This window comes from Marmota monax, unplaced genomic scaffold (assembly GCF_021218885.2).
Source record: "Marmota monax isolate L192 unplaced genomic scaffold, Marmota_monax_Labrador192_F-V1.1 WCK01_AAM20220418_F8-fsc00090, whole genome shotgun sequence".
In the NCBI taxonomy this organism is placed as follows: domain Eukaryota; kingdom Metazoa; phylum Chordata; class Mammalia; order Rodentia; family Sciuridae; genus Marmota; species Marmota monax.
In genome coordinates this window covers 6017926-6044663 of record NW_026695219.1, presented here as the reverse complement: position 1 = coordinate 6044663, position 26738 = coordinate 6017926, and the positions used below count along the sequence as shown (strand labels likewise).

General features: G+C 35.2%; 1 protein-coding gene across 1 annotated transcript in view; it reads right to left on the bottom strand.

The window, feature by feature from the left end:
• The window catches only part of Catspere (catsper channel auxiliary subunit epsilon), a 159938-nt gene that overhangs the window by 31125 nt on the left and 102075 nt on the right, over nucleotides 1-26738 (bottom strand). The window contains exons 12-17 of the mRNA XM_046432499.1: nucleotides 23798-23856; nucleotides 20707-20782; nucleotides 17859-17911; nucleotides 8741-8791; nucleotides 7283-7316; nucleotides 7135-7214 (exon numbers count right to left, since the gene is read on the bottom strand). Coding sequence (XP_046288455.1) covers nucleotides 7135-7214; nucleotides 7283-7316; nucleotides 8741-8791; nucleotides 17859-17911; nucleotides 20707-20782; nucleotides 23798-23856 — 353 coding nt within the window. The remainder of the gene's footprint in view (nucleotides 1-7134; nucleotides 7215-7282; nucleotides 7317-8740; nucleotides 8792-17858; nucleotides 17912-20706; nucleotides 20783-23797; nucleotides 23857-26738) is intronic.

Below are 26738 nucleotides of genomic sequence, written 5' to 3'. Positions count from 1 at the left end.
ATTCTCAAAGCTAATTAATTAATTAGCACCTGGATTTATGTCTGATGAATACCTGGTTGAATACTCTGTTTGCATCTATGTTTTGCTATAATTCAATATATCTGGACACTAAGCTTTATTAATCTGACAGTAGTTGGCCTCTAATATTTGGTTGATTATCCTAGGAGAATTGGAAGCAAAAAGCTCTATCAATTATTTTGAGTAGCAGAGACACGAATAAGTTGTCTTTAGAAAAATGTGCTACTGCAACTCCAAAATAGTGCTGCTCCAATCATCTATTCTCAACCTCAACTTCTTCCATCATCCACATGTCCTTGACCTCTTGGAGACTGCCAGTTTCCCAATCCTCCCTGCCTCCAGTGGCAGTTCCCTCCAACACTTTTGTCACCCCCTCCTTACGCAGTCAGGATCTCAGGTTATCTGACCCCCTCTCTGACCAGCTTCCTAAATTCACTCATGTCTTCTTCCTCTTGTACTCAACATCTAAACCAAACCTTGGGTGTTATAATATGACTTCTTTAGAAAGTCAGCATCCATGGGGATTGGACCCATTTACCTCAACTGTGCCTTTTCTCATAGTAACCTTAGTAACCTTTGACATCTTCCTCAAGGCCCCTCCTCAATGCCTCCCTTTTCTCAGTTTGTAGAGGACTCTCCTTTCTACGTTATGTGAGGAAGCTGAGGCTATAGGACATGATCTTTCTCAACTCCTGCATTCTTATCTCCAAAACAGTCAGTTTTTACATTCACTTTTACTCTTTCCCCCCGCCCCCCAAGTCTTAAAGGATGAGTTTTCCCCTTTTAACCTTGATTTTTGGCTTTTGATCCTATTTCCTCAGTTTTTTCATGGGCCTTGTTCCTATAGCATATTTTAATTATGAAAATATTTCAAATATGCAGAAAACCAGAAAATAATGTAAAAATCATTACATCTCATTTCTACCCATGTTTTCTGCTTTACTTACATGCAGGGACCCATAAATCTTATGTAGTATTACTTTTTGGATTTGAAAACATACACAAATGATATTACATTATGTCTAATCTTCTCCATTCAATATTAGGCTTTGGGGTACAGCCTTTGAAATTTCTAGTCTCTTATTTTCTGTTTTTCTCAGCAGCAGCTCCCTCTTTACCTTTTAACTTGAACTACGGCATCTAATTTTCCTCTCTCACAAGCTTCCTAGTTCATAATTCTAACTAATTACATAATTTATCCATCTACTCTTTCATTAATGGGCTTTTAGGTTGTTTCCAAATTTTCCCTAATATGAAAAAATTTTCATCTATTTACAGTGAAAATATGAAAAGTCTTATATATGTAATGTCTTTCACTTTTGCCAAAATGCTTTTCAAAGTGGCTGTAGTAGCTATCTAAGAGTTTTATACACTTACACAAATGTTTTAAAGCAGCTATACAGAGGAATTTCTATTGTTCTACATTCCTGGCAAAACACAGTAGAGTAAGATTTTAGTTTTTTTTTTTTCATTCTGATGGATGTGAAATAGTATGTTATTTAAAAATTTCATTTTGTTTATCACTAAAAACATCTTCTTGAAAGAGTTAAGTTTGCAGGCCTTAGAAAACCAGGCTTGCAAGGTTGACCCTTAGGTGGCATCTAGGAACTTGGATTTTGGGAGGGTTCTCTCCATTCCTCTGTGGTTTATTATGTTATTTACACTTTAACAATTTATCTTTTTTACTTTGTTTATGGTATATTTAACTATAGATAAATTTTGCATTGTGGCAAAGTATAACATAAAATTTATCATTTTAAATGTTTGTAAGTGTATGGTTCAGTGACATTGAGTACATTCACATTGTTGTGTTACTATCATCACCATCCATCTCCAGAACTTTTCATTTTGCAAAATGAAATAACTAAATTACTCCCTATTCCACTTATCTAAATAACTAAATAATTCCCATTAATCAACTCCCTAGTCCACTTATCTCTCAACCCTGGCAACCATCATTATATTTTCTGTCTCTGTGAATTGACTTCTCTAAATACCTCCTATGAGTGGAATTGTACAGTATCTGTTCTTTTGTGACTGGCTCACTTCACTTAGCACAATGTCTTTGGGATTTTCTGGTGTTACTACACAGAGTCAGAATGGCAATTATCAAGAATACAAGTTACAATAAATTGTTACAAGCTGTCTGTGGGCTGTGTGTGGACTATTTTGTGCATAGTAGCCTCCTGAGGGGATAAGTCTGGGACTGGGAACTCCCTGAGGCACTCCACAGGAATTGACTGCCTGATGCAGGTGAACTTCCCCCTCAAGGTCTGCCTAAGATCCCACACAGCACCTGAGATGGGTGTGACTTGCTGAGATGTCAATCTGCTGACTGCAAGACATTAGGAAGCAAGACTCCGCGCCCTTGAAACTTTATCCCTGCCTTTGATGTACCCCATTAAATAAATCACTAGAGCTATTTTCTCTTTGTCTAGTTAAGAACCCATGTGGACTAGTGTTTGTGTTCTATTATTTGTTAGTTATTAGAGATATTAAGATTTAGGGTGGTTTCAATTCTTCTGGGCAGACTCCCTACCCCAATGAGACGCTAATAATCTTCCATACCAAAAATAAATGTTGGCAGGATGTGGGGAAAAAGTTACACTCAGACATTGCTGGTGGGACTGCAAATTGGTACAACCACTCTGGAAAGCAGAATGCAGTTTCCTCAGAAAACTTGGAAAGGAACCAACATTTGACCCAGTTATCCCACTCCTCAATATATAACCAGAGAACTTAAAATCAGCAAAATATTGATGTAAGGCTGCCATGTCAATATTTATAGCAGCTCAATTCACAATAGCCAAGCTATGGAACTAAACTAGGTGCCCTTCAACAGATGAATGGATAAAGAAAATGTGGTATATGGAATATTACATCACCATAAAGATAAATGAAATTATGGCAGTTGCTGATAAATGGATGGAACTGGAGACTATCATGCTAAGTGAAATAAGCCAATCCATTCAAATCAAAGGCTGAATGTTCTCTCTGATATGGGGATGCTAATACACGATGAGTTGTGGGGGAGGGAAGAGTAGAAGTTCACTGGATTAGACATGGGAAATGAAGGGAAGGGAGAGGGGATGGGAGTAGAAAGACAGTAGAATGAATCAAACATAACTTTCCTATATTTATATATGAATATACAACCTGTTTAACTCCACATTATATAAAACCACAGGAATGGGAAGTTATATTCCCTGTATGTATGGTATGTCAAAATATTCTTTATTGTTATGTATATCTAAAAAGAACAACAAAAAAGATTTTGTTTCAGTATATGTCAGAATTTTCTTCCCTTTTAATGCCAAATAATATCCTATTGTGTGTACATAGATCCTCCTCGACTTTTGATGTTATGTCCCAATAAACCTATGATAAGTTGAAAATATCATAAATGCATTTAAAATGCCTAATCTACTGAACATAATAGCTTAGCCTAGCCTAACTTGAATGTGCTTTGAACACTTACATTAGCTTACAGTTGGGCAAAATCACCAAAATAAATCCCATTTTATAATAAAGCATTGAATATCTCATGGAATTTATTAATCACTGTACTGAAAGTGAAAATGGAATGGCTTTCTTTACTGTAGGAAAAGACTGAAATTCAAAATTGGAGGTACAGTCACTGAATGCATATTACTTTTGTACCATTGTAAAGTTAAAAATTTTAAGTCCAATTCTCACAGGTCAGAGGCTATCTGTGTATCATATTTTGCTTATCCATTCATCTATTGATGGACACTTGGGATTGATTCCATAAAACTAACTAGAGTCAATAATGCTGCTATTTTGATGTACAAATATCTATTTGAGATCTTGTCTTTCATTACTTGGGTTAGATACTCCAAAGTGGATTTGTTGGATCATATGGTAATTCTATGTTTAACTTGATAGTTAACTTAATAATTCTTTTTTTTCATCAGCACTTAAAAGTGCCATTCTTTTGTCACATGGCCCTATTTTAGACAAAAAGTTGGTTATCCTTCTTATCAGTGTTTTCTTGAATATAATGATTTTTTTCTTTTTTTCCTTTCCAGCAGATTCTAATGATTTTATCTTTACCTTTCATCATTTTGTCTGATGTATCTTTGTGTGGTCTTCATATTACCCTGTGTGGGGTCTACTGAGTTTCTGGGACCTGTGGGCTGATACTTTCCACTAGATTTGGGCAAATTTCAGCCAATATTTCTTAAAAATTTATTCTTTCTTATTTTCCTCCTTCTAAAAATATTTAAGGCCAACTGTTTGATATTGTCCATAGTCTGTGGAGGCACTTAATTAAACTTTTGTCCCCTGTGGTTCATTTTGAATAATTTCCATTGAGCTCCCTTTAGTTTCGTCAATATTTTTACCTGCTTTGCTCAATTTGCTATAAAACTTTTATTTTTAAATTTCAAATTCTGTATTTTTAAATCCTAACATTCTAATTTGTTTCTTTTATTTATTTATTTTTTTAGTTAGCAATTTTTTGTTGACATTCCCCATCTGTTAGGCCATACTCTGTACTTTCCCTCTGAATTCTTTAACATATTTATAATTGCTGTTTTAAAGTCCTGTTCTACTAAATATCAGTCAGTGTCTGGGTCATCTCTGGTCTGCTGCTATTGACTTTTCTAGTGATTATGGGTCATTTTTTTTGCTTCTTTGGATGATTGGTAATTTTTTATTTTGAGTAGAACATTAAAAATTATTCATGAGATGCTGGATTTTATTATTTTCTTTAAAGAGTTGTATTTCTGTTTTGGGAGCAATATAAATTAACTGGTGGATTTCTTTGATCCTAATGAAATTTACTTTAAAGCCTTGTTAGGACTTTAAAATTTTTGTTTTGTTTTGTTTTACTCTTAGCATTTTGTCCTTGGCTTAATTATCAGGTGTGGCTCTTCTGTTGTCAATGGAAAGCCCAAGGTGTTTCCCACTCCAAGGTGTTAGGATTTGAAACTTTAGTAGTTCTTTCCCAGCATCAGACAGTTGTTATCATCTCTACCTCCAAACAGTTATTTTGTGCTTGGTTCCTAAGAGCCATTCCCCATACATGCACAGTTCAAAAGTCTTGTTTCTCCCTTGAAATGATTCTCCTTTCTAAGATTTTTCATCTAAATTTATAGCTACTCTGGCAGTCCTAAACTTCAGTTTCTATCTCTTGAGTCCACTAGGACTGTCACTTTCTGTTAAAGCCATATTCTCTCAATCCTGCCAAAAAGTGGGAAGTAACCTCAGGAAAATCTTCTTTCAAGGCTAATATCCCTACCAGTTTTTGCCCTCCATCATAATTACATCACAGCATGTAATTATCACTGGGCAGAGGTTATGTTAAATAAAATCACTCTGCTGTTTCTAGAACTTGAATTCTATAAGATATTTGACTATTTTAGGCCCTTTGTTTTTTTCATAAAAAATTTAGGGTCTGATTGTCAAATTCTGTAAAATATCCTGATAGAAATTTGCTGGAATTGCTCACCAGCCTCTTATGCTGACACTTTATGTTCTAACAGCATCATACTTGTTGAACAATAAATTTTCTTCCCTAAAATACCACTTTTGCTTGAAAGGCTTACCTAGTGGAATTTATATTACCCTTCCCATTTCTCCTCTTCCCTCCCTTGGCTCAGCTAACTTTAAGATGCAGTGATTCAGCTGAAATGCAAATTTTCTAGAACATTTTCCAGAACCCATCTCCCTTAATAGCAGGGTTAGATTCTTTTCTTTTGAGTTTCAATACCAACACCCATGCCACATCCCTTTCTATCATTCTGCTTAGCATACCAACTCATATGTTTGTCTAATTATCAGACTCTTGAATTCTGAGGTTAGAAATCCTGTACGCCTTTCAAGGGTGCTTGGCACAGTACTTGGTAAAAAATAGGTGTGTAATTGTGATGAACTGACCCAAAGAGTGTACTGTAGTGGGTGGGTGAGAACATCCAGATTTAAAACTTTTACTCCTGAGGGATTAAGCATTATGTAAGCAAGAACACAAGAACAAAATCCAGGCCTCAGTAGGAAAAAGAGTGCCTTAGGTGCCCAGGAAAAGCAGTGGTATGATTATATGTTTAGGAGAACCAAACAAAGGAAGATGACAGTTTAGCCTGAGAGTACAGAGAATTTTGACCGGATTATAGGACTATGATGTGAGAGAGAAAGAGCACAGGGTAGAAACTTAGAAGAGCTATGGGTGGCAATTTGGGGGCAGGAAGATGGAAATGGGGGTGCAACATGCTAGCAGAGGACTTCTGGATCCTTACTGGGGAGATCTCTGATAACAAAACTAAATTGGAGCACCGGATTCATTACTTCTACACCTATCCACCTTGAGAGATTCACATTGTCTTTGGCCTAAGTGGTCCTCCAAATCTGAAAGCTGTCACTAGACTTTTGATGTTTTAGACCCAGGGACTTCACTTCTGATAGCTTATCCTAATGGCATAACTGGACTAGTGTCCAAATATCCATGTACATAAACAAATATTCAACATAATTTTGTTTATAATAACAGAACATTTAGAAACGTGGTCATTTACTTCTTACATTTTTCTGTATTTTAAATTTTGTAATAGTCTGTTTAACTTTTATAGTCATAAGTCAAGAATAAAAGAACCAAATCAAGGGCAGTGGCTACAGATAAGTGGTAGAGTATGTGCTTAGCATACACCATGCCTTGAGTTCAGTTCACACATACACACACACACACATACACACGAGTAAAGTTAGCAATAATATTTTTGAGATCTCCTCAATATGAGTACTCAAAATTCTTTCCTTACAAAGTTCCACTTATTATAAGCTTATGAGAAAAGAAGTCATGTCACCTTCACAAGGCCGTATCCAGGCAGGGGACATTTGGAGAGGATAAAGGGAGGGTTGTCTGCATGCCTGAGAAGGCTCTCAGTTCTTACCCTCTTATGTCACAGTGGCTAAACTGTAACCTCTCTCAACATGCAGAAGCCGTTTGTCCAACTTCATATAATTAATACTGAAAACCAAGTCTTTCATGAACTGAGTACTCAAAAAAGTTCATTATTACATGCAAGAGTAATTTGTCTTGTTTTCAAACTTCTATTTTGAAATTATAAAATATGTTAAAAATTCTAATGATAAACTTACAATTGAATGAAAGGTTGAAACTCCTCTCTGGAATCAAGTCTCAATGGGCAACCATATTGTGACCAGTTATAGCTTATTTTCTAGAAAAGGAGAGTACTTTAGTTATTGTATATATTTGACTCATTGACAAAAATTACAATTTTCTTACCAAGTTTTTAGGTGGTTTATCTCTCAGATATGACCTGCAAAAAAAAAAATGACATTCTTCACTATTTATTTCTCTCTTTTTTTAAAACATAAAAAAGTAAGACCAACACTTTGTTTAGGTAAAGAGATGTCATGAAAGTCAAATAGGTAAACATAAGCATAAACTGTTGGGTGCTTATTATGTTTCAGGTACTTTCTACACATATTAACATATTCTTGTAACAACAAAAGGTATGAATTATTGTTTTTCATTTGTATGTATGGCATCATTCTCAGAATTGTACAAAACTTGTTCAAGGCTACAAATCTTGCCTTACTACTAAGAAGTTGCATGATTATCAAGTCCATGTTCTTTGCTCTATTCCACTGCAGTTCTCTTCCCCTTTCATGAACTCAAGGGTTTATTCCTTCAAAACCACATTCTCTCACATATTTTCTGTCTTTGTCAGTCTTTAACTTGAATCACTTGTCACTTCTCACTTGCTCTATGTATCTCCAGGAGAGAGACTCAAGAAATTCCTTCCATGGTGGATATAACCTATTTCATATTCTTACTTGTCAGGTCCAGCCAGCTGCCACATAGACATTGTAAGGTGGTGCCCTCACCAACTACTACACATTTTCTCCTCATCCCTTCTACTTCACCCACTGCCTATACCAAGCATTGCAACCTAGAGCATATAAACTCCCCCACCTCTCCATCCTGTCTTGAAGTTAAATCACTTCAGGCATGCTTTGCCACTGAGGAGCCACATCCTTGGTCTTTTTTTATTTTTTATTTTGAGACAGGTTCTTACCAAGTTGACCATGCTGTCCTGGAACTTGTGATCTGCCTGTCTCAGGCTCCCAAGTCACTGGGATTATAGGCATGCGCCACCATACCCAACCCCAAATTTCACAACTTCTAAAAGATTCCTATAAGTATGTTAGAGGCTGTGGACTTCTATACTTTTGATAGACCTGTATATATTAAAATATTATTTTTACAAAGATCTTTATTTTACAAAAGTAAAATATTTTGTTTAGCTATGTCTTCAATAAATAACATTATTAAAATATGTAAAATTAAATACAAAATATAGTATAAATTTCAGTCACTAGACTATTTGGTGTCAGGACTTTCCTGGTAAATCCTTTACTAGAATTAGAGAAAAATTATGTTAGAAAAAAATACTCTTCTGTATCTTCCTTAAACTAGAGGGAATGATTTTGAAACTAGAGACTAAATATGAGGCTTGCTTTGTTTATCGAAATAAATTGAAGGAGGAGATTGTGACTAAGTCTTTCTCTTGTATATTTTAGAGGTTAGTTATATTGTCTACATGTTTGGCTTAATACTGAAACTGACTATAAAGTATAAAGCCAAACACATAGATATTAACAGGGATTCAATGAATAAGTACTGATTATAAATTACTATTAGAACATTAATAAAAAACTCAATGCTAATGTTCCTTACTTGTCAATCACATAAGAAAAATCATGGTGAATACATTCTTTGTTCAGAAATCTAAAAAAGAAAAGAAAACAACAAAGTTGTAATATCATTCCTTATATATTTGCACAAGCATTTAATCATTTAACTCAGTGATTCTCAAACTGAAGAGTGTCATAAAATCACCATTTACTGAATTAGAATTTCTGGGGTTAGTGTGTGGCCCTAGTATTTCTACTAAAAAACAAACATCCAGCCTCACATTGTTTCTGAAGACACTAGAATATGAAATCTACTGACCTACTATTTATATTTGATACATGTTTATTAAAAATTTATAGAATGTGGGGGAGTGTTGGAGAGAGGTTGATTAAAGGATAGAAACTTTTAGTTAGGGGAAATAAGTTCAAGAGAGCTATTGTACAACATGGTGGGTATATTTAATAATTTATTATATTCTTGAAAAATGCTAAGAGAATGGATATAAAGTGTTTTCATCATAAAATGAAAACTATTTGAGGTAATGCCTATGTTAATTAAATTTAGCTATTCCACAAACGTACTTCGAAACATCATGTTGCATACACTAAATATATACAATTTTATCTATTTAAAAATGAGGAAAAAAAATCCAAACAGAAAACAACAAGTCTTAGAGGATGTGGAGAAATTAGAACCCTCATACATTCCTGGCAGCAATGTAAAAAGGTACAGTCATTGTGAAAAGAGTTTGGTGGTTCCTCAATAAGTTAAACATACTACCCAACAATTCCACTTCTAGGTACATACCCAATCTAATTGAAAACAGATGTTCAAACAAAAACTTGTTCACAAATATTAATAGTAGTACTATTTACAAAAGCCAAAAGGTGGAAACATTCTGAATGTCTATGAACTGACGAATGGAAAAACAATATAAGGTTTACCAATACATTGGAGTGTTAGTCAACCATGAAAGCAACTGAACCTCAAAAAATGCTAAGGAAAAGAAGCCAGGCACAAAAGGTCATATTTTATATAACATATAATATACTGCCTTTATATGAAGCATACAGATTAGGCAAATTCATACAGATTGATGGTCACCAGGGGATGGGGGAGGAGAATAAAAGTCACTGTTTACTGGGTACTGAGTTTCCTTTTGGGATGATGAAAATATTTTGGAACTAGAGTGGTGTAAACCATACAACATCATGATGATACTTAATTCCACTGAATTGTACACTTTTAAAATAGTTAAAATGATCAATGTCACATGCTGTTATGTGAATTTTATCACAATAAACAGTTACTATGCTAAAACACACATACACAGAATAATAAAAATAAATTCCTAGAAAATCTATCAAAATGATAAATTCTTTGAACTGTTTTATTTCACATATTTTTTTCTTTTAAACAGAGATTTCTAGTTGGTACCAGAGACCCCATTGTGTAGATTAGAACTTATTTCAAGGATGCACAAGATTTCTGTTTAGGGTTCATGTGAACAGAGGGCTATAATGATTATACATGTGATCACTTTAGCTGGCTGTTTCCAATGTAACTTTGAAGGAACACTAGTCACCACCATTTTTAGACAGACACTGGAGATCTTTAACACCACTCACTCTGAACCCAAATTGGAAATACTTTCTCCTTCATTGACAGATCTTCTGAAGTACCTTGGACCCTAGAAAGCCCTGGTCTCCCTTGGTAATTATGAAGGTGTAGGCTGCCTACAACCTAAGATACTCAAGCTACTTTTAGGTTCTGGAGCAGTGGATCATTGACTAAAAGATCCAAAGTAAAGTCCTGAAACCCAGATGACTTCTCCCCCGCCTCCTTTTTGCAGTCTTCTCCAGACTTGTCATCAACATCTGTTTTTTTAAAATATATTTTTGTTAAAGAACTATATCGAATAGCAGGCTTCATTGTGATATATTTGTACCTGCATATAGCAACTCTTCTTTCCCTTTCCTCTTTCCTTCCTCTAAACCCCATCCTCTCTACTGCTCTCTATTTTATTTTCACAAGATGCCCTTTCTCTCCCTTCTTTTTAGCTTCCACATATTAGAAAAAAATACGTGATCCTTGACTTTCTGAATCTGATTTATTTTACTTGAGATGGTATTCTCTAGTTTCACCCATTTTCCTATAAATGACATAATTTTGTTCTTCTTTATGGCTGTGTGTGTGTGTGTATGTGTTATCACCCACATTTTAAAAATCCATTCGTCTGTTAACAGACACCTAAGGTTGTATCCATGACTTAGCCATCATGAATTGTGATGAACAAGGGTATCCATGTATTGCTGACTTTAATTCTTTTGAGTAAATACCAAGGAGTGAGATACCTGGGTCATATGGTAGTTCCATTCCTAGTCTTTTGAGGAAACTTCATTCTGATTTCCATAGTGGTACTAATTTACAGTCCCACCTCTTTGTGTAAGTGTTCCTTTTTCCTCACATCCTTGCCAATGTTTATTATTTGTGTTCTTGATAATTGCCATTCTGATTGGAGTGAGATGAAATCACAGTGTAGTTTAGATTTGAGTTTCCCTAATTGCTAAAGATGTTGAAAATATTTTCATATATTTGTTGGTCATTTGTCTATTATTTTTGAGAAATATCAGTTGATTCATTTGTCCATTAGTTAATTGGTTTATTTGGGTTTTAGATGTTAAGCTTTTTGAGTTGTTTATATATTCTCTGTCAGCAGAATAGTTGGCAAAGATTTTTTTCCCATTTGGTAGGCTCTCTCTTCAGACTCTTATTTCCTTTGTTGTGCAGAAGCTTTTTAAATTGATACAATCCTATTTATTAATTCTTGGTTTTATTTTCTGAGCTTTAGGAGGTTTACTAAGAAAGGTGTTGCCTGTGCCTATATGTTGGAATGTTGACCCTATGTTTTCTTCTAGCAGTTGCAGTTTCTGGTCTTATTCCTAGGTCTTTGATTCACTTTGAATTAACTTTTGTGTGAGGTGAGAGGATAGAGATCTAGTTTCTTTATTCTACATATGGATATCCAATTTCCCCAGAACCATTTGTTAAAAAAGACTTTCTTTTCTCCAGTGTATGTTTTTGGTAACTTTGTCAAAGATCAGATAACTGTACATATGTGGGTTTGTCTCTGGGTCTTCTATTCCATAAAATAGACAATAGACATGATTTTATGTCTACATAAAATTGGTAGAGTTTAGTGATTTTTATGTCTGGATGACCTATCTACTGATGAAAGAGGTGTGTTGAAATCATTCAGTATTTTTGTATTGGGGTCTATCTGAGTCTTTATGTTGAGTAGTGTTTATTTTATGTAATGAGGTGCACTGAAATTCGGGGCATAAATATTTACCATTATTATATCTTCTTCTTGGATTGTACCTTTGTCTCCTCTGATTAACTTGAGTCTTTAAGTTTGCTTTCTTGGATATTAGACTTGCCACTTACTCCTGCTTGCTTTGGGGTTCTAAATATCATTTTCTATTCTTTCACTTTCAGCCTGTGACTGTCTTTGTTTCTAAGATGAATCTCTTGCAAATAATATGTAGTCTTATTTTCTTAACCTACTCTGTCAGTCGATGCCTTAATTAGAGAGGTAAGATAATTTATATTCAGTGTTATAGAGAGATGTTTATTAATTACTGCCATTTTGATTTATTTCTAATGTTTAATTCAGTCCTGTTTCTCATTTGTAATCTCAGGAATTTGTTTTTAATTTCCTTGCTGTGTAATATTTTCAAGTGGTTTTTTTATTTTATTTTGAAGTGCTTGCTTAGTAGTCATGAACTCTTTTAGTTTATGCTTATCTTGGAAGGTTTTTATTTCAATTCTGAAGGACAGCTTTGCTGGATATAGCAATCTTGGTCAGTAGTTATATTCTTTCAGGCTTTGGATTGATGTGTAACAAGCCCTTCTGGATTTTTAGAGTTTGTGCTGATAAATCAGATTCTGATTGTAGAGTTGCCACTTACTCCTGCTTGCTTTAGGGTTCTAAATGTGACCTGATGTTTTTCTCTTGATGAGTTTAAAAATTCTATCCTTGTTCTCTGTATGTTAGGCATTTTAATTATAATGTGTCCTAGAGAGGTTCTTTTTTGATCTTGCCTACTTGAGCTTCTGAATGTTTCTTGTGTCTATGTGTTCACTTCATTCTCAAAGTTTGGAAATTTTTCTGTTATTATCATTTCCCTGGAAAGGTTATCCAGGCCATAAGCCTGTATCAGATTCCTTTTTGATTCCAGTAGTTCTTAAATTTGTTCTCAGAATGTTGTCCCAGAGTTCTTATATGTTCTAATAAAAGATTATTATTTTCTTTATTGCCGACTGAATGTTGAAGTTCATATATCTTGTCTTTAAAAAAAAAAAAAATATATATATATATATATTAGTTGTAGTTGGACACAATATCTTTATGTTATTTATTTTTATGTGGTGCTGAGGATCAAACCCAGAGCCTTGAACATGCTAGACGAGTGCTCTACTGCTGAGCCACAATCCCAGCCCCTATACCTTGTCTTTAATACCTGAAATTCTGTCTTTGACATGATCTAATCTATTGTGGGACTTTAAACTTTTTGTTTTCTTGATTTATTGAGTCTTTCATTTCTAGGATTTCTGTTTGGTTCTTTTTCAGAATTTCTATCTTTTTATTGAATTTCTCTTCCACTTTATGTATTTTCTTTTTTAGTTTATTTCTTAAATCTTCTTTTATTCAATGATAATTTTAACTATCAACTTTTTGAATTCTTTGGCATTTTATCCACATTAACATCTGTGCATTCAGTTATTGAGGGGGGGGACATTATAAATTTTTGGAGGCATGTTTTCTGAGGTCCTATATTTGCACATCTGTTGAGATGTGTTCCTCTTCTTTTGTATGGGGGGGTCTCTTCGTGAACAGTTATCTCTTTATCTTAAGTCCCAGGCTTAGTGTACATTTTCACTTCAACACATCTGATCAGCATAAAGTGCTATTTTCAACCACCAATTCCACTTTTTAATTTAAGAGTAAATCATATATCAACATATGCTATAAAAATTGTTACTAATGATATCTACAACTCCATTGACCAGGGAGAAAAGTGGGAGAGAAATAATTTAGAACAGATTGAGAGGATTAAGCATTAATGATAGTATACAAAACTGAATTGGAGGAAGGTCTAAAGAAAAAGGAAAAGAAGGAAAAAAAGCTGGTATGAGAGGGAATCCAGTTAATTGACAAAATACATAAAATTAGAACTTTGATAATACATAAGATGTGGAAGTCACTGTGGAATCAGTTACTATCAAGCAGTTAATGCAATCTCTGTCATACATAGTGATGTAGGACAGGTGAGGCTGAACACCAAGGAATCAGCAGGAAGCAGGTTTATTGACTGCAGCTGGTCCAGAGGGGGGAGTTTTCGCCTAAATCAATTCATCCCTCTACACCAGAAATTTTTAGAACTTCATACCTAGTGTGTGTGTGTGTGTGTGTGTGTGTGTGGTGTGGTGGGGTTCAGAGGCTCGCAATTTGCAGAAGTCTACATTATAAGATCCTTGCTTAGCATCTGGATGGCCATCTTAAGGAAAAAGTTTCGCTTTCCCACCCAAGGGTGTTTCTGAGAAAGGCTCACCACTCCCTCATACCAATCCAACCCTTAACTACCACATTAGGACCCACCTGACTCTAATTCCTGAGCCTCCCCATAAAAGTCCCAGAATTCAAGCCTGTTTTGCCTCTCTCTCCTATAGAGAGAAGTTCTTTATTTGTCAGTTCTGACAAATAAACTCTCATGTATATCTCTGCCTGGTCTCTATCTTTCATTTCTAGCTTACCCGGCTCTCTTCCTGGCTTTCCCTCCCTTCATAAATAAAAGTAGGTTTTTTTTTTTTGTTTTTTTTTTTTTACTGTAGTGGGTAACTAACCCAGGCCTGAATACAAAAAAAAACCAAGGACACTCTGCAAAAATTAGTGCTTGGAAAAGGGAGGGTTTCCCCGACCCCATAGCTGGTTTTCAAGGAACCTAATTAGCACCATCACTCTTACCTTTTAGATTGTAAAGGACTTTCCCTAGGATCTAACTACTTTCCTTTGAAGTGTAAATGCCCTTGTGAAGGCTCCAAGTCCAAGGCTAGAGGTCTCCACAGTCTCCCTTATGCATTCTGATTTTGTAAACACACTTCCCTTAGTAAACTTTTACAAACAATCAAATCATATGTCGTGTTAGACTAGAAAACTGATGACACTAGATAGCCTACCAATGTTGTGAAAAACCAGTAAGGGGCGCTCAGAATCTGGAGTGCTGATCTCCTCTGGGGCCACAGCCAAATTTAGTTATTGCAAGATCAAGCAACATGAAATAGGAAGCCTAACCACATTTGAACTCTTTTACAGAAATTCTTGCTGATAGTCTAAGAACAATTATGATGAGGGTCTCTGAAGAAGCTTAATTAAGATTTTCTGTGAAGGAGGGGATGCCACTCAATAGATCCAGTTTTCTTCTTGTTGGAGCTTTAGATATAAAGGCCTTTGGTCCAGTATTCTGGTATATTCTGATGAGGAGACAACCTTAACAGACTAAGTTGCAGTTTTGATTTTAGAATCTCCTAACTATGAGGAATTTTGTAAGATACCCATACCATGCTGTTTTTTTTTTTTGTTTGTTTGTTTTCCTGATTTCTGACCTAAACTAGCCAAACTTATTATCTGCATGCTGAATTCCACCCTCTTCTTTCTGGTCAATATGATAGTGGATACTTCAAAGCAGATTTCCCCCTCAGAATGGCTTTGTTATTGTGTCTGGTGGTGGGAGTGACAATCTGTCAGAGATATAAGCCAGCCCTCTCATCTGCTCCACCTATAGACCAATTTGGGTTGTGTTATGTCCCTCATTCTGGGTACTTCAGTCCATGTGCTGGGAGGAGGTGTGTGGGATGTGTCAGCTTATCCTCCAGCCCTATCTGAGCTTGGGGGAGGTGGTGTGGGGGTCACTGCTTTCCATCAGTCTCAGTTCAGCCATGCTCTTTATTCCAGAGCTCAGACTACTATTTTCAAATGCTTTTCTCCACTCTGCAGATCTACAGACTGGCAGCTGCTGTGGCTGCCCTGAGTTTCTCTCTAGTCTGTATCCTATGCCCAGACTTATTCATGGCTTACCATGAACAGTAGAGCTTAAATGACTGTATGATTGGGGTATTCAAAAAGCAAGTGTACCATAAACAAGTAAAAAAAAGAAAGAGAAAAAAAATTAAGAGTGAAATATGAAAAGCAAAGGTAGATTTCAGGGATTCTAATCTGCTGCATGGGAGGTCCGAAAAAGAGACTTTTAAGCTGTTGCAACTTCTGCTTTAACTGTCTCTGCTGGGGAGTGCCAGGATTTTCTCCAGTGCCTATTCAGTTCACCATTTCTGAATTTGTTTTCAGCTGGGATTGAGAATGTGCTGGACAGCTGTGGTGCCTGTTTTTCTTAAACTCAGTGGAAGAATTTCTTTCATCTTGTGGAAGGGGAGCTTCCCCTCCCCTACTGCACCACTGTTCTCTGGATGCTGCCACCATGTGGCTTTTATTAATTCTTGTTCTGTTCCGGAAACCAATTTCTTTGCTTTTCACCCAGCTCTTTGGGTTGCCTACCATTGTTTTCCTACAGTCTTCTACCTCACTTTGCTGCTGCAGAACTGCTATTTTAATTCAATCTTGGGGATCCTGCTACAATATTGTGGGTTCCTCTGATCCACCATCTTGCCAAATCCAACATCTGTTTTTTGAAAGAAAAAAGCTTATACCCCATGAATACTTCTGAGCTCTGCCAAAGCTACTTATAGGAATGAAAGTGTCTAAGTCTGGGGGAGGAGCATGTATACAGCCATGTGCACAGCAGAGACTGTCCCTGAATGGGCACCAGAGTTTTCATGAAATAAAATCAGTGCTGGCAGTGGGTGGAAAACTATTCTCTAGGTGATTCTGATGAACAATCAAGGTTGACAATTACTATATGGATCCTCCCAGATATAGATTGGTTCAAGCTGCTTTACATTTCACTGCAGAAGGATATCAAGGGTCTGAGAGGGAATTCTGCACATGATGGTATAGAAATTGATTTTAGTAATACACTGCTTATAGCAGTTATTCTTGAACTATAATACTCCTCTACTATTTTTTCTGGATATTTTTCTAAAATACAAGTAGTGACCCACAGTCTGAATAAAGGCTGAACTGCTGCATTTCTAAATGATATCCAGGTGATGCCAGTGCTGGTTCATGTACCATATTCTGAGGATCAAAGATACCAACCACACCAGAACTGAGGAGGGTATAGGGTGTCTAAATCAATTAGCCTTTTTGTGTTTCCTGGGAAAGAAATTATGGTTGCAAAGGTATTAAGACATGCAGATTTAGGAAACACTCAATGAGATAGGAACTTTTAATTATCAATCCAGTAAGTCATTACTACAATTCAGTAAAAAATCAAGTGATTATTAGAATGATGGAAGAATCGGCATTCATTTTGGTTGAGAGCATGTAATTTCATAAAAATTCAGGTAAGAGTCAATGGTCCTCCACTCCTAACCAAAGGAGAGGAATCACTACAAATTGCTGCTTCCATGATATGTTTGACTTTAGTCAGATTTGTGCATACTGACCTTAATTTTCTCCCATGTGAAAGAAAAAGTTATGGTAACGGAAGACACAAAATACAGCGTGTCTCACTGTGAACCATAGTGAGGTCAACAAAATTCATTCCTTGAGATTCTCTGAAGGAACAATACTGGTGATTCTGTTCAATTGGCTCTAAAAAAATTTCCTAGGGTGGGAAGCTGAGCTTCTCTGGTAGGGATGTAAGCAACTCCCTAAAAAAATGAAGTAATAACTGGAAATGTGCTGTGGACTGAAAAGCCAAGAGAAGTAGGGGTAAAAGATAGAAACTGGCTTATTAAAAGGGAAGAAATGCTGGTAATAAAGACAAAGATTAATTCTTTTCCTTTTGTGTATGATTCAAATATAATATTTGACTTGAAAATAAGTTCAAACCAATTGGAACTGGAGACCAATGTCAGTGTTACTTTAGATTTTATTATAGACAGTCATTAGGCTAATATTATCACTAGTAATTATCGATTCAGTACACCATTTGCTTTAAAACTTAAAAGAGTAAGACAGGTCAAATGGAAATATACTTGCCCTTTCACTGCAATGAATTTATTATTATCGCAGCCAACAGCTATTTGGAACACCTAAAAATGAAGTAAGTTAGGTAGTGAGTTCAATTGTTCTGATTTACATGATCTGAGATATCACCACCACTAAAAGCAGTTACATTTTAAATTTGGAATACAGGTTGAGTACCCCTTAGCTAGAATACTTGTCACTGTAAGTGCTTTGGTTCTCTGACTTTATGGATTTTGGAATAGTTGCATGAACATAAAATATCTTGGGGGTTGGGAACCAAGTCTAACCATGAAGTGATTTTATAAAATGCTCTTATTATGCCTGCATTTTGACTGAACCCATCATGTGATATCTGGTGTGGATTTTTCTGTTCGTAGTTGTCATGTTAACATTCAGAAAGTTTTGGATTTTGGAACATTTTAGATTTTAAGGTTTTAAGTTTGGGATGCTCAACCTGTTAATAACCTTTTAATTGGTCTGTTACATACTAGTCTGTGCTGTTTTCCTTCTTTTTCTTTGATCACTGTTTTTTTTTTTTTTTTTTCATCTTTATTGCTCAGAAAGCCCAAAGGTTGGTTCTCTACTTTCTTATGTTAGTATCTCAGGGAGTTGATCCCATCTCTTCTTTTACATGCAGTTCTACAACCAAGACTATCAACTCCACACTTTCAGCTTGCACTTTGACTCAGCTACCAGGTTTCTATAATTGACCTGCCTACTAATTTGACATTCTTTTCACTTTGGTAAACCAGTAATTTACCTCTCAGGGTATTGAGTAGCATCATGTAACTTGGTTATTCCTGATTTAAGCAGCACTACTCTGTATCCAGAGGAGCAGCGCCAATAGGCCAACTATTAATAAACCCCGCCTAGTTCTGTGGATATTTATCTTAAACACATTCATAACTGCTTTTTTTTTTAAAGAAATGCCCATCTTTGCTCTTTCATTTTTGAAACAAACTACTTGTGGATACTATAGCATAATACATAAAAAATTAATATAGTGCCTGCCACAGGATTGTGAGATGCTTTGTTAACATAACCTATGTTTCCTATAAGTAAACTTTGGGATTCTGTGGAGAAAAGCAAGTGTAAAAATCCAACATTGGCATCATGTAGTCATGCTATACCTTGTTTCATAGACTGAAAATGCTCAAGGAAGGTATTTGATATGGAAAAGGTAATATTAAAACAAACAAATAAAACCCTACTGGAGTCTGATGTGATGAGAGAGGAGGAGGGGAGTGTGTGTGTGTGTTGAGACAGTGCTTCACTATGTTGTCCAGGCTAGTCTCAAACTCCTGAACTCAAGTGATTATCCTACAACCTCCCAAGGAGCTGGAACTGCAGGTGTGCACCCCCCACTCAACCCTGATGTATTGCACTTATGCCCAAATGCACCTCTACTATTAGCACCAATAGTTCGCAACTCCTTTTAATCAATTTGATATATTTCCAGAAAGAGCAGAGTAGAATGAATACAAAAATCAGAATTTTGTGAGGCTTTTCTGAGAAGAGAGGTTGTACCCAGCAGCTGGTACACATTATATTTAAAGTTGAAAGACTATTAATTTTCTGTCATTAGGTAAATTTCCTTAGAAACCATTCAAAATGCCAAATGACTTACCCAAAGAGTAAATGTTTAGATTTATGTTGCTTAAAAAGTAATGTACAGGTTAAGTAGTGAGACCCCATTTCAAAATAAAGAATAAAAGGCTGAGGATGCAGCTCAATGACCCCGGGTTCAATACCCAGTACCAAAAAAAAAAAAAAAAAAGCTTAAAAAGACAGAAAGATTTGAGAATAAAGTGGATGAGCGCAGTGTTCTTTGGATTTACTCATAAGAACCGAAGAACTGCCAATGTTTCAGTCAGGGAGTCATGACTTTTATTATTATCCTTCAACTGAGAGACGTTTGTATTTAACCTCATAATAATTATGGCTATGCCTTGTCCTGTTTTCACTTAATCTTAATGGTAATTTTTTAAAAAAATTTTTTAGTTGTAGATGGACACAATGCCTTTATTTTATTCATTTATTTTTATGTGGTGCTGAGGATTGAACCTTCTCATGTGCTAGGCAAGCGCTCTACCACTGAGTAACAACCCTGGCCCCTCTCGATGGTCATTTTGGTCATTTATGTATTGTTTCTTTTGACCTTTCCCTACCCAATCAAAATTGTTCCCTTTCCTATGCACTATTTGATAACTGTTATACATATTCTCTACCTCTAGGGAATGCACTCTATATTTTCATCTTTATAACTCCTATTACCTAGCACACAGAGTGAAACACAGAATACAGGTATATAATAGATGTTTTTGAATGAAGAAATAATTGAATATCTTTGAATGATTAAATGCGGTATAAATATGGACATGACTGGCAGACTTCTTTGACAAACCATACCCAATTTTATTTATTCCCATTAATTTCAGTTTATCTACAAAACTTCAAAAACAAATAATTCTATACTTTTGTGTATGTTAATATATCCTACAATAGATGATAAACTCATAGAAAGCAGAAATTGTATTTTCTGCTTTCAAAGTAAAATAAGGTTCAACCATAGAGAACTTGCCTAGCACATGTGAGGTACTGGGTTCCATCCTTAGCAACACGTTAAAAAAATAAATAAATAAAATAACGGTATTGTGTCCAACTACAACTAAAAAAAAAATGTGCCCCCCCAAAATAAAATAAAATAATGCTGCCTTTATAGTGAAACATTGCAAAATGTTGCTAAGTAGAGGGGAATGGTATCATTATGGAGGTAATATGTATGACTTATTGTATTACTTAGTTTACCACCTACACATTTTTGAAGTAAAGTTTTTGATCTTTAATCTTTGTCACTTACCTTTTGGGCTATTGGGCACGTTTTTGCATATTCACTAGGTCGAAGTTGAATAAGCACAATACCCATGTTCTCGTCTCTAAGAAAAACAATCCATGCAAGTTATTAAGAATCACGAGTGTAGTGACATGACTCTGTCTCTCTGTAGAGCAAATGCAAAGTCCCATGTACATGATGTGACTGAACCTCCTTACAGCCTGGAGGGTGGTGCCAGTGGTAACTGGTGGCTGCTTCTGTGCAGGCAGCTCTGAAATGTGGTCATATCATGAAGTGACTCCCATCTCTTGGTATAACCCATGTTATAGTCACCAGATGGTTGGTATAATGGGAAACAAATGAGAATCCTGTCAGCACTTAAAATCCCCACTCCTTATTTCATGAACGTCCCTGGACATTTGGGTTATGTGGGTGACATCTTGACCTGCCTGCTTTCGATGGTATTACAAGATGGTAGCCACTGCAGCAATTCCTCCTCTAGCCCCTATATATGTTTTCCCTTGAACTGATAACACCTTTGTGACAAAAAAGAGTATTAGCTTTCTGAATCACATTAAGTTGCCTAGTAGGATCTGACTAATACAAAGGGAAATCAGATATAATGTCTTTCCTGACCATCAAGTACACACAAATATTTTGGAGTTCAGGCCAAATGTGAGGGTTCATAAATGACAGAAAATGAAAGATATGTTCATATCTTACCCCCTGCTAAGGGTTTACATTCCAAAATAATAATAATAATAAGGAAAAAACAAAATATCCTGGGCAGTTTGATGTGCATTCTCTGGCAACCTAATTCTCAGTAAGTATACACAGAACCAAAAACATTTGAAGGATAAAAAGAAAAGTCCAGTGGGGAAAGGGGCAAGTAATAAATTAAGCCTCTACTGAATACTGGGTTTAAGAGAGCATTTTCTTCTTATCCTTCCAAGTTACTATCTCACTATTTTGTTTTCTTTTCTTTATAATAACATTTACCAGTATTTGAAATTTGTTTTCTTTTATTTATAATAAATTATATAAATAAAAAATTATAGGAATTACCTAATTTATTTGATGACTTTCTATTTGTCTTCTGCCACTGGAGATATGTTCCAGTGATACCAGTACTTCATCCTTGTTTACCATGTATTTTGAATACCTGGAGAGTGCTGGGTATACAGCAGGGGACTCAAACTCAATTGGAGTAGTAGTGAAATAAAGAAAAACTGACTTTTTCCTAGGGAAAAAAATTCTCTTTTTCTAGAAAATACTTTCAGGTCATAATGACAATTATAAAATGCCTTCATACAGTGCTATGCTTTGGATATACTTTATCCTTTTTTTAGATTTAGAAATTATTTTGCTAAAACTATTTTTAAAAACTTGATTGGAATTATATAATAATTATTTAGTATGAGTTATTTATTTATTTAATTTGGTCATTTTCAGTACAGTATTTTCAGGAATTGGATATGGCTGTTTAATTGTTCTCCCTCCCCCAAAGTTTCATGTGATTGGTCTGTGAGCAATATTAGAAGGCACTGTGGAACTTTTAAGAGGTGGGGCCTGGTGGGAGGTCCTTAGTCACTGGTGGCATGCAGTAAATCTCTTGTGAACCCTTGTTAGTTCTCCAGAAAGGATTGTTATAAAAAGAAGCCTGGTCCTCCCACCCTGCCAGCTTTCTTTGATTGTTGTTCAAGGTAGAATCTCGTTGCTCCTGCATGCACTCCTACCATTGCTATCTGCTGTGGAGTGATAAAGGCAAGAGTGGCTCTTGCCAAGCCTGCTCTATGCTATTTGGACTTTCAGCTGTCAAAACTGTGAGCTAAAGAAACCTCTTCTTCATAAGTAACCTGTGTCAGGTATTTTGTTATAGTGATTAAAAAGCTGATTATTACACACAGAATTCCAAATTGGTTGTCATTCTCCAGACATTAAGTGCTTTGGCTACCTTGTCTAAGAGTCAAAGATGGTATTTTATCTGACTTCATTTATAATTAAAAAGACTTTGTGATAATTAGAGTTCCAGTTTTTGCTTGAGGATAGTATATAGATTTTGAGATGGGAATTAATGATAAACATGCTTAAAAGTTATTGAACTAAAAAATAACCTTGCTATAGTTTGGTTAAGTATCCTGTTTCAGTTAGCTTTTTCGCTGCTGTGACTAAATGACCTAACCAGCACAACTGTAGCGGAGGAAGCATTTATTTGGGGGCTCATGGTTTCAGAGGTCTCAATTCATTGACAGCTGCCTCCATTCCTCAGGACTCCAGGTGAGACAGAAACAACATGGTGGAAGAGTGTGGCAGAGGGAAGCGGCTTATGTGGTGATCAGGAAGCAGAAAGAGTCCACTTGCCAGATATAAATATATACCCAAAGTCTCGTCCCAATTCCCACCTCCTCCAGCCACACCCTACCCCTTCAATTACCACTCAGTTAATCCCTATCAATAAGGGCATTAAACCACTGATTGGGTTAAAATTCTTACAACCCAATCAATACTCCTCTGAACCTTCTTTCACTGTCTCACATGTGAGTACCACACATCCAAACCATAACATATCTCTCAAAGGACCATGTGTTAACAGGCTTGGTCCCCAAAAAGACACTATTTGGAGGTAGTGGACCTTTAGAAAATCAACCTTTATGGGAGGTCCCTAGGACATGAGGGGCATTTTCAAGGGGGTACCCTGATTTCTTTGTTGCCTAGCTCGTGTGATAAGAGGTTTGTTCTACCACATCCTCCTGCCATGATATACTGCATGCTAGAGTCTCAAAAGCAATGAGGTCATTCCATCACAGACTTGAACCTCTAGTACAATGAGCTGAAATACACCTTTTCTTTTTGTGAGTTAATTGCCTCAGGTATTTTGTTACAAATAAAAAGCTGACTAATACAAGTCTGTTTTATTCATTTCACTAGAGCAAATGAGAACCTTCCATTGAACTACAAGGAATATTTCATATTTTCATGCAGCTAAATACTCATTTTATATACATATCTAGACTTTTAAAGGAAATTTGGTATTTTAAAGGATATGAGGTCATTTAAATAAAGTAATATCTATAATCCAAGTAATATGTCTAAAAGTTCTTTAAAAAGTCATACTTACTGAAGCTTGTGGTAATCATCTACTGCCTCATAATTTACACTCTGAGAAAAGGTTATTGCCTAAAAAAGAAAATTTAAGTTTATGTAAAGCAGAAAAATTGGGGATTGGGATCCTACTTTAGTAGCATTTTGTCTCCACATCCATGTATGACAATATATACTTTCAAGATATATTTAAATCTTTCTTTAAAAAAGAAAAATGATATACTTAACATTTTTTTCAAATTTCTTTTCCACTTCACAAATTCTAATTAGGTACACCTTAATCAACCTAGTTACATTTTTGTTATTTTCCCTTTTAATTTTTTAGTTTTTTATTTATATATCTTCTATCCCCCTCCTCATTTGAATTTTCTCTTATTTTTATTTTTCATTCATTTCTGGAGCTTAGAAAACTTTAATTTTTCATCTGTTTTCTAATAATCTTGTCTCGGAAGCATTTCTTCTTTGAGTTGGTTGTTTATCCTGTCTGTAGTTTGCTGTGTAATTATTTGCCTGATACTTTCCTCTGTTGTTTTTTGAGTAGTTTTTACAATGTTAATCTGCCTTTTGCATATATTCTTGCTGTTTTCTTCCCTCTGGATTATGTTTCATTTTAATTTTTAGCATTCCATAAGGTGGTTGTTGGCTCAGCATAAAAAAAAAAATTTTACAGAATATACATTATAGTAGAGGCAAAAAATAATAAGCCATACATTTCTAAAGTATATTAAGGGAAATAGTTATATCCCTATATTGCTTTTTGGTAAATAACCTTACAAAAATGCTCTTGCTTATAATTAGGCACCAAAAATTTTATGTTGTCTTTAGTGAAATGTAGTTATAGTTTCCAAGCTTCGATTATTCTTGACATTTAAATTATGCTCAACAGGGAGCAAGGTTGGTATAATATATGGAAATCAATAAATGTAATTCACCACATCAATAGACTTAAATATAAGAATCACATGATTATCTCAAGGGATGCAGAAAGAGCATTTCACAAAATACAGCATCCATTCATGCTCAAAACACTAGAAAAACTAGGAATAATAGGAACATGCCTCAAGAGTGTAAAAGCTATATATGCTAAACCCAAGGCTAACATTATTCTAAATGGAGAAAAACTGAAGGCATTCCCTCTCAAACTGGAACAAGACAGGGATACCCTCTTTCACCACTTCTATTCAACATAGTCCTGGAAACTCTACCTAGAGCAATTACACAGGAGAAAGAAATTAAAGGGATACAAATAGGAAAAGAAGAACTCAAACTATCCCTATTTGCTAAGAACATAATTCCATATTTAGGAGACCCCCAAAAACTCTATCAGAAAACTTCTGGAACTCATAAATTCAGTAAAGTAGCAGGTTATAAAATTAACACCTATAAATCAATTGCATTCCTATAAATCACTGATAAGTCAACTGGAGGAGAAATTAGGAAAACTATCCCATTCACAATAACCTAAAAAAAATACTTGGAAATCAATCTAACAAAAGAGGTGAAAAACCTGTACAATGAAAACTACAGAACACTAAAGAAAGAAATTGAAGAAGACCTTAGAAGATGGAAAGATCTCCTATGTTCTTGGTTAGGCAGAATTAACATTGTCAAAATGGCCATATTTTCAAAAGCACTATACAGATTTAATGCAGTTCCTATTAAAATTCCAATGTAGTTCTTCATAGAAATAGAAAGCAACCACAAAATTCACCTGGAAAAATAAGAGGCCCAGAATAGCCAAAGCAATACTCAGTAACATATGTGAAGCGAGAGGCATTATAACACCATCTCTTAAATTACACTACAAAGCTATAGTAACAAAAACAGCATGGTATTGCCAACAAAACAGACAAGAAGACCAATGGAACAGACTAGAAGATACAGAGACAAACTCACATAAATACAGTTATCTCGTACTAGACAAAGGCACCATAACCATACATTGGAGAAAAGATAGTAATTTCAGCAAATGATGCTGGGAAAATTGGAAATCTATATGTAGCAAAATGAAATTAAACCCCTAATGAAATTAAATCACAAAACTTGACTCAAAGACCAGAGACCATGCACCTACTAGAAGAAAAAGTAGGCCCAAAGCCCCATCATATCAGCTTAGAAACCAAATTCCTCAATAAGACTCCTAAAGCACAGGAAGCAAAATTAAGAACCAATAAATGGGATAAGTAAGACTCCTAAAGCACAGGAGGCAAAATTAAGAACCAATAAAAAGCTTCTTCGTAGCAAAGGAAATAACCAAGAGTGTGAGGAGAGAGCTTATACAATGGGAAAATACAGATACAGATACAGCATTAATCTCCAGGATATATAAAGAACTCAAAAAACTTAACACACACACACACACACGCACACACACATACAAAAAAAAGCAACAAAAAACCCCCCAAACAAAACCCTCCTCCCACAACTAAAAAAACACCAAAGAACCCAATTGATAAATGGGCAAAGGAACTAAACAGGCTCTTCACAGAAGAAGAAAAAGTGAAAAAAAAAAAAAAAGAGAGAAAAATTATGCTCAAATTTGGGTTGGCAATTCAACCTACATATATGCATATTATTTTACATAATAAACACTGAAAATATATCTACATTATGGTACTATTTAAAAATACATTCTATGAATGCAATCCTCTACTTAAAAACCAAAGAATTATAAATAATGAAGAAATGGTTTTGCAGAAATAAATGACAAAATTGAAAATATCTGCACTGGGGCTGGGGTTATGGCTTAGTAGTAGAGTGCTCGCCTAGCACATGCAAGGTCCTGGATTCGATCTTCAGCACCACATAAAAATAAGTAAATAAAATCAAGATATTAAAAAAAAGAAAAAGAAAATATCTGCACTTTGGAAGAAACTATAAAATATGACAGTGTATTTATTTTAAAACAATAAATAAATCTTTTAATAGTTAAAAATAATCAAATTGAGTATGCAACT